At 38.5% G+C, this 8,832-nt stretch overlaps 1 protein-coding gene across 1 annotated transcript; it reads right to left on the reverse strand.

The window, feature by feature from the left end:
* Positions 1-113: 113 nt before the first annotated feature.
* cldn11a (claudin 11a) lies at positions 114-6,189 on the reverse strand. Its single transcript, XM_032547023.1, has 3 exons — positions 5,964-6,189; positions 5,673-5,837; positions 114-3,797 (listed from the first exon to the last, which is right to left on the reverse strand). Exons 1-3 carry the CDS (start codon positions 6,187-6,189, stop codon positions 3,529-3,531), a joined length of 660 nt encoding a protein of 219 aa, XP_032402914.1. The 3' UTR covers positions 114-3,528.
* Positions 6,190-8,832: the final 2,643 nt, after the last annotated feature.

An 8,832-nucleotide genomic window follows, 5' to 3' on the forward strand; every position in this document is an offset into this window, starting at 1 on the left:
TATTCTGTTGCTCTTCTGTAAATTTGCCACAAAGCTGTATACTATTGTTGTGTTTGTTTCTTTCAAATTTGTGATTACTTTTTATCCTAGGTGCACAATTCTTTTTTCTTTTCTTTTTTTTCTGAACTGTTTATATTGCTTCCATGTATTAATGAAAAGTTATTTATTGAAAAGATTAAACAGAGGTTTGTTCATTTATTAACATATGCAATAAATAGAGACATGCAGTCACCGAATATAAAGTGCACACACTTTCAGTCTTGCATACAGTGAAAAACCAGATGCTTGCATGCACTGTACAAAACGGCAATTATCACTGTTAATTATCAATTAATTATTACTGATGTTCATTCAGACAAATATTTTCCTGTTTTAGTTCATGTAGGGTTACCGTTTTTTCTAGTAGCCAGATTATGTCATGTTTGCATGACGAGTGAGACAAAAATCTATAGTTACTTTTTTCTACCAATCCTTATTTTAACTCTTCAAATTCACATGCTGAATTTGAAGAGGGATTTCTAACAAGACTTCTAACATTGCCTTTGGATTGTTAGCTTTTTTGCACTGTTTTGGTTCTTTCATACAAGCATTCTATGTCAAAACATGTTCAGGTCTGCATGACCAAAGTAAAGGAGAGCAAGATGGCAGTCAGTAATGATCCTCAGGATTTTTTTATTTTATTTTATTTTATTTTTGCAAAACAAACTCAACAGGAGCTATGGGTGGGGTAAAAAAAAAACCCCAAAAAACTCTTTCTGATTTCCAGGAGACGGTGGCAGATTTTGAGGCAAAGTCAGGATATTAAACCTTATTATAAGTTTTGAATCTCTCAAGAAGGAGTGCTCAGTCTATTATCAGAATATGGAAGAATAATTGAAAAAAACATAAATCTTAAGGAAATGTGCGACTCGCCTAAATTAACACGTAAGAACAGCTAAGAAGCTATTATATAACTCACAACTTAATATATAATTTGAGGACAAGTCTGGCCATTACGGGTAATTGGCAAGAAAACCTCACAGTTGAATGAAAGCAAAGGCTGTCAAATCAGGTGGGAAACTCACCAAACATGTGAAAGAAGGTAATCTGGGCAGATGGGATGTAAATTTTACTTATCTTACATGAATAACTCTACAGTATATGTGAAGGAAAACAAGTCTCTCCATGAAACAAAGAGGTGGTGGCATCATGCTGTGGGAGCCATTTTCTTCAACTGTAATAGCAAAATTACACAGAGCACAAAAAGAGGTCACTTTTACTCTGTTTTGATTGGGCCTCTTACTGCAATTCTTAAAAAGTCTAATTTTTGTACCTCTAATTAATTTCGAAATCAAGAGGAGATTAGCAGTGGTTCCCGATGCAATATAGTTAACCAACTGCTTATGGATCCTAGAAACTTGAGCAGAAAATTAATTAAGCATAAAGAGCTGGGGAGTTTTGCTATGTGTTTAATCATAGTTGTATTAAATATTATTATTTCATCAACACAGGACAACGCATTTGCTCAGGATTCTTCCATCTGTCTCTTGTGAAGTCGATGGCTCTGTACCAGGAATGGCTTCCCTTTACAGGGAACACACGCTCGGCTGTGATGACACACCTGCAGTCACAGACATGCCAGGAAATCACAGACATGCCAGGAAATCACAGAAGAAGTAAAAATGAAACAGTAACTGAGTGAAGATCAGTGATGTGTGCGCGCGTTTGTATCTGTTTAAAGATAAGCTGACGACAAAGAGAAATCACACGATGTTCTCATCTGTGCAGTGACTCAGCGACCTTGATTTAGGCAAAGGAGTACACGCATTGGGCACAGTTATCACCCACTGTGCATGTGGGGGTGTGTGTGTGTGTGTGTGTGGTTACCAGAAGAGACTGGGAGGCTGAGTCTGTGGGACAGATTCTTCTGTGCTTATCTCAGTCAAGGTCACAAAGATTACAGAAATACACCATCTTTTCTTGTTTTAGCTTGGATACAAATTGCTAATGTTGTTCGCACAAAGACTCCGATATGCTAAGACAGTCAATCTGAGTCACCGATCTGCAGCGGAAATCGTATGGCGTCATCGCGAGGCGCATTGCCGCTTATCTCAATGCGTGCGGGATTTTCCATATGCAAACAAATTTTTATTACTATTTAAAACATGACGAGTGAGATAAAAAAACCCATCACATCAGAAAACCGAAGATGAGAAAATTGCACTCTTAAAAATTGCTGAGTTCAGAAGAAACTAGTCTGCAAATAGAAGCAGACCTGGTTTGATTTAACACAGGGTTGGACTCTGGGTTTTAGCTAGCACATTGGGTTAGATTCTAAACACAAAAAAATGTAAATAAATAAATAAAAAAGTGACATCTAATGTTGAAACTACCAAAGAGTGAGTTGAAAACACTGATTTTAAAATCCCCATGGGAACAAGTCTTTGTGGGTTGAAATGATTTTTGAGTATCTATTTATCCATTTTGTACATCCAACTAAATTTCAGTCCTCTTTCTTTATCTGGGCTTAGAACCTGAAAAACTGATCCAAAGACACATTCTGGTAGAGTTAGTGTTTTGTGTTGTTTAGTATTCACAAATCTGGTTTGTCTTTAAAAGAGACTGGAAGGAGCCTCCAATTTTAACAATTTAGGAACTTAGTTGTTATGCTTTAGTGATGTAGTTCCATTCCGAAATCACATCCATTGCTGCAACAGTTTTAAGAAATAAGCTAATTGCTACAACTATTGTTTTTTAACATGCCTGCAAAACAGAAATAGCTGCTCGACACTAGGACGTGTGGTTAAGAAATGTTTTAATGCCGCATGTGTTTATGTCAAACAAGTGTTCATTAAACCTAAAACAACAAAATTAGTAAAAAAAAAAATAAAAATAAAGAGTGTATATCTAAAACGTGACATTTAATTTTTGCTCTTTGTTGACCGTTAAAACAAACAAAAAAATACATTTACTCTGTAAATTCCGATTCTTTTACAGAGATATAAACACTGCTTGGTAAACCTTCACGTCAGGGTCCATGTTCAGTTTAGCTGAACGCAGTGATAAACCGTTTTAATCAAGTCCATCACTCAGGAGTTAGTAATACTGTCCAAAATATCCATGTACAGAAAAAAGAAAAAAGAACAATTTAGCTTAAAAAAAAATTTAACACAACCACACCCATATTTGATCAAAACAAAAGTATTAAACAGGTTTAAAATTGTACTCAGTGAAAAAGACACTGATGAGATTCCAAGGCTTGTTTAATGAGAATCAGGGTTCTCATTAAACAAGCCTTTGTATTATGAGATTGTACATTTATGTAACAGTGGGGCGAGTCCACACCACACCTCTTTGTGTGGAGGTTGGAAAATTGGCATTTAGGACAAAAACAAGGATCAAACTGTAATTAAATGTTCTATCTCTGTGTTGTTCGCGTCTATATTCCTTCACATCGTACGGTAAAACATGGACGTCATAAATGTTTGCCTTTTGTGCAAATGTCTCTATGTACAAGAATCCCCATGGGACCCAACGGGATCTCCAACCTTAGACGTGGGCACTTTTGGCATGATGGTTGGAGGAGGCTGCTGGCAGGTTGCCACCTCCATGTTTGGAGTAGTAATAGTGGTTGTTGTCCTGGTAGCTGCGTGGAGAGGAGGTGGAGGAGTCCGACGAGCACATGAGCATCACTCCGCCCAGCAGGCAGAAAACGGTGCCCACCCATCCGGCGTAGAGGGAGAAGCCGAAAGACATGAGGCCGAGCTCTTGGTTGGCACCGATCGGGAACCAGATGGTTGGCACCAAAGCGCACAATGCTAAAGAGGCAGAGAGAAAAGGTCCTTGTTAGGCATTTATATGGTGCAGACGAATACACTCAAAGACCTTGTGCTTGACAGCACCAAAAGAAACTAAAGGGGTGGGGGGTGCTGTGGTGGCGCAGGAGTTAAGCACAACCCACATGAGGAGGTCTTAGTCCTCGACGTGGCCCTCACCGGCCAGGTGACCTTTGCTGTGTGTCTTCCTTTTCTCTCATTACCCTACTTTCCTGCCCTAGCACTTTCAAATAAAGGCCACTAGAGCCAAAAAAAATCTTAAAGAAAAAGAAACTAAAGGGGTAAAATTGCTTAAATGTTTTCATTAATGTACCAAAACAAATATCTTGTTTTAAAAGGCCAATTTGTATATATATACTGTATATGCCCATTTGTTACATATATATATGAGCACATACACACACAAAGCTTGGTTATTTTATAACCCAAGTGTTTTGGTTTATGTTGTTGGGACAGAATAAGGGTAGTTTTAGACAAAAATTGGTCCAAAAAATCTTACACACTGGGTTCAGTTGGAGAAGAGTTTAGTACAAGCCTGATTCTTCACATATATCCATATTGTGTTATAAAACCGTAAATTACAAGGTAAACTAGGAAATGGTATGAAGGTAAGTTATGTTGTTTAATATTGTTGATGTGGTGGTAATCACTTTAGTCCATTCTGGGAAACAACTTTTCACTTCAGGTAACCCTTTTAGCTGCTCAGTAGTTAACTCTTATCAAGACTCACACTTTGACCAAAGAATTGGTCAAAAAGTCAGAATGGAGACAAGCAAAATGTTTTGCTGATGCAGAATTTCACATCAGTAAAAATTATCAGTGGTTTTAATGGTTTTGTTCCATCAAAACCAAATATCGTTTTTGGTCTATTTTAACTAACAGTACGTTCACTGTAACAATTTTTTGGCCTTGATAAAAAAAGAAAAAAACAGGTAAACATGAGAGACATATACTTTATGGGTAAACAGGCATTTTCTTATAAGCCCTAATCTTTTCAGTTGAATTCAAAACTGTTGCCTTTAAAAAGTTTTGATGTTTTTTTTTCTTTTCTTGATTGTACAGCTGTTGGGGAAAATGGATTTGGAAGTCTGAAAGTCTAATTTGTGCATGTCTATTTTTAACCCAATAGTTTTTAGAGTGCAGTCAGCACAAATAAGCTTTATTCAAGGGTTGTATAGCTCCTAAAAATACTCCTGCTTTAGGAAATCTGAAAGGTATAGGAGGCAGTAAGTGTTTACCACATTCCTAGCATGCTGCTTAACGCTCTGTGAAGGTGTGGAAGGACCTGACACAGCGGGTAAAGTTATAAGAACAAAAATACACATAGAAAATAAATCCTCAAACACATTACACAAAAATCAAACATGTGTCTAGGTTGTATTTTTATGGCGGAGTTGTGGAGACATCAGCCAGGGGTTGGCAAGAGTTTTTTTTTGTGTGTGAAAATGTAGGCGTTGGAAAAGAAATGATTGGGAAACAGGTGCTAAAGTTGCTTTCCAGGGAAGCGGGGCGGTGGAAAAACGCTGTAGCAACAGTCCCATATTTATAATCTTGGTAAAGTTGGCCCCCTGGGGAAATTTTAATGTGACTCAGGACAAACGCAGGGTGTGGATGAGAGTAGGTGGATTGTAGGAATGTCTTTTTTTTTTTTGAGGTGAGATAGAGGAGGAGAATTTTTTTTTTTTTTTTTACAAACTCTATCCTCAACACTTCGTAACTATTTGATCTCAGGTTCAAACAGGTCAAAATGAGGAAAGTTCAGAGATGTACAACTCATCATGCTGACGGCATTCATGGTGGCATTTTGTTAACATTCACTGTATCTAAAGAAGTGAATAAAATAATGATGTCTCTCACCAACAACAACCATCAGCACGCCTCCCAGGATGGCCCGTTTGTTCTTGGCGCTCTGCGCGTCATTTCCAATGCTGATGCAGGGCATAGACATGAGAAGGAGAATCACCGCAGGGAGACCCAGGATAGACCCTAGGATCATTAGGGCTCGAGTGGTCTGGATGTAGGCTGTGGAACAGAATTCTTCTTTAATTTATACATTTTATTTTCCATTTATGCCAAGTTATTGGGCTCATTATGAACAAAAATGACTCCATCTGCTTTAGCTGAAGTGAGAGTTTGAACGGCAGCTACCTGGCAGCTCCAGGATCTGTGTATAGGAGACACAGTGGTAGAGTGCTGTGGAGATGACACACTCCTCCCAGGGTCCCTTGGACTGCAGCTCATCTAGCTTCTTACAGGTGGTCACGCCGTACTTACACATCGTCACCCAGTCATTCGTGGACGTAGCGATCACAATCCCGAGCCAGCCCAGGCTGCTCAGGAGAAAGCCGCACAGTTGGAGGCAAGAGTTTGCCATGGCACAAAGTTTGCGTCGAGTGCTTGTTCCAAAGTCACAAACCGCTTTTGAGAAAGTCTGAGTGGACTTAATAATTCTGTTAAAATGTGGGTTAGGTGGAAAAATTCTTATCAAGGGTTAATATTCCAATAAAAAATATTAAATCCAGTTAAATATGTAAGCTTTTGCTTGGGGGGATCCAGAAAATCAGGTCTGCTGCAAATGTCAAAAGAATAAAACTCTAGCAGTATTAGAAGGTTTTTAAGGACTGCCTCAGTGAGAGAGAGAGAGAAAAAAACCCCAAAACATCCCAAAAACTTTTATCCAATCAGAGGCTATGCATGAGAATAACTTTTTTTTTTCACTTCTCTGAGACTGCACTGCCCCTTTCTTAAAATAAATCATGTGTGACGGTAGCTATGCTGGGAGATGAAAATATTTAATAGGAAAGATGCTGCCATCTGCTGGTTGCAAAGTATTTCTGCAAGTGGTATACATATGCACAGTGGATTTAAAGGTCTACACCACAGGTGTCAAACTCCAGTCCTGGAGGGCCACTGCCCTGCAACTTTTAGATGTGTCTCTGCTGCACCACACCTGAATAGAATAATTAGGTCATTAGCAAGGCTCTGGAGAACTGATCTACATGTTTTTCTTACCGTCCCAAGAAGGAGGTAATTAAGCCATTTCATTCCAGCGTTATGTACCTGTGGCACATCTAAAAACTGCAGGGCACTGGCCCTTGAGGACTGGAGTTTGACACCCCTGGTCTACACGCTGTTATGTGCTAAGATTTTAAACTGTGAGAAAAGAAAAACGAAATAATTCAGTTTCACTTAACAAATTTTGAGTTTTACAACACAAGTGAAAACAAACTAAAATCTTTTCAGCCCAAAAATAAGTAAAGAAAACAAAAGCAACGTAGTTGATTACACTCACGAACCTTGCCAAAGCACCTTTAGATTTGATTTTAGTTTTATTACTGCACTCAGACGTTTCAAGTCTATTTGTTTCTTATGTTGTAGAAATGTGTTAGCAATATCTAGTCACTCCTAGGTGTTCAGAATCTGTGAGTTTGCTATGGTATCTTTTGTCCACATTCTTTTTCACATCATAGACTTTCAAGCACATTTAGGTTTGGCTTTTGGCTTCTATTGTTCAAAAACTTTGACTTTTAGTTCATCTAAATTATTTTTGCTCATCTTCAGGGTTAGCAAAAACCCTGAAGATGACGTTGAATTCAACGTCATTCCTTGAATATTAAATAACGTCTCAGCTTCTCTTGATATCTTCACTACAACGCCTCACAATTTCCCACAATCGTCTTCGGAGTATGTTTAGTAAACTTTAGCCAGGGTTGCGCATGTTTTACTGTAATAAAAGGCTTATGTTAGCTCCACCATTGCAGAGAATAGGTTCGTCTGTTTTGCATCCCTAAATTGCTATTTAATTTGACTATTAATCCTGTTGGAGTTCATATCTCAGAACTAATTATCGAATGCCAGAAATCACAGCAGGGGGCGATAGAAGACAGCTGCAAAACATGAAGACTTATTTGTTTCCTCCCACTTGCCCCTGTTGGATGGAGTCAAGTCGTATTCCATCAGTCACATCAGGACACTGTAAAGCCGCAGCAGCATAACAATCAGTCTAAAATGTATATGGACTGAAAACATCTGAGGAGCTTCGGCCAACTCTTGGCCCTCAGGTCTCCAGCAGTGCTGGCTCAAATTGGGTTTGACTCTCTGCATCTGTTACTTTCAGGGTTATTTTGTGCTTCAGCATGAACGCCACGAATATTAGAAAGACTGCATTCTCTTAATGTATGACTCTGTCTACAACAATTTATTGCTCCTCTGGAATTTACTGGAAATACTTTTTTCACTTCCAGTGATGTATCTCCTACAGTTTTTTTTTTTTTTTTTTGCATTTTCAGACTAATGGCACTACACCTCGTTAGTACATTAATATTTCTTGCTGCTGCTTCAAAGGGATAAACCTTGCACTGAAGATAATCAATTAAGGCTTTCAACCTGGTTCCACTGCAGGGGGAAACTGAGGTGGAGCCACTCGGTGTACCTTTATAATCTCTTAAAAGATATACGAGTTGTTCACTGTGTCCAGCAGTCGTAGAGCAGCAGACGACTTTTACTCAAGATTAGAAGGAGAGCTGCAGGCTCTTTGCAGAGTTTAGGCAATTACAGCTCTCCCTTAAGCAAAAAAAAAGAAGTATAGAAGCTTCCGACTCCACTCTGATCAGCCCGCCAGCACCAACATGACCTCCAGCTGACACTCAAGTAGGGATTATGTGTCTTTTTGCAGCCATTGCAGGTGGTTGTTCTTTTACCATGGGTTAGGCTTTTAGCCGACATTTATTGGGAAAAAAGTTTAATGGAAAAGGTCAATCAGATAAGACAAGAGTACAAGTTTCAATAGAGTCAAAATCTTTTAACGTTGTGAAAGGCTTTTTTTTTTTTTCACTGACTCAAATGAAATTTGACTCCCTTTTTTTAGGGTCATTTTAGGTTATCAAAATGATTATGTTTGCTAAATGATAGAGCAATGAGGCATTTTATCTCTTCCCAAAAGAGTTCAATGGAGCTTAGATCAAGGCTCGGTGATGATGAACATTGAATTTGTTAACCTTAAAGCACTTTGTTACTA

The sequence above is a fragment of the Xiphophorus hellerii genome, chromosome 19 (genome assembly GCF_003331165.1).
Source record: "Xiphophorus hellerii strain 12219 chromosome 19, Xiphophorus_hellerii-4.1, whole genome shotgun sequence".
NCBI classification, from domain to species: domain Eukaryota; kingdom Metazoa; phylum Chordata; class Actinopteri; order Cyprinodontiformes; family Poeciliidae; genus Xiphophorus; species Xiphophorus hellerii.

Coding starts and splice junctions, on each gene's coding strand:
- cldn11a (XM_032547023.1), bottom strand. CDS start 6,189: ATGGCAAACTCTTGCCTCCAACTGTGCGGCTTTCTCCTGAGCAGCCTG. Junction 5,838..5,963: donor ACAGATCCTGGAGCTGCCAG/GTAGCTGCCGTT, acceptor TCTGTTCCACAG/CCTACATCCAGACCACTCGA. Junction 3,798..5,672: donor CGTGCTGATGGTTGTTGTTG/GTGAGAGACATC, acceptor CTGCCTCTTTAG/CATTGTGCGCTTTGGTGCCA.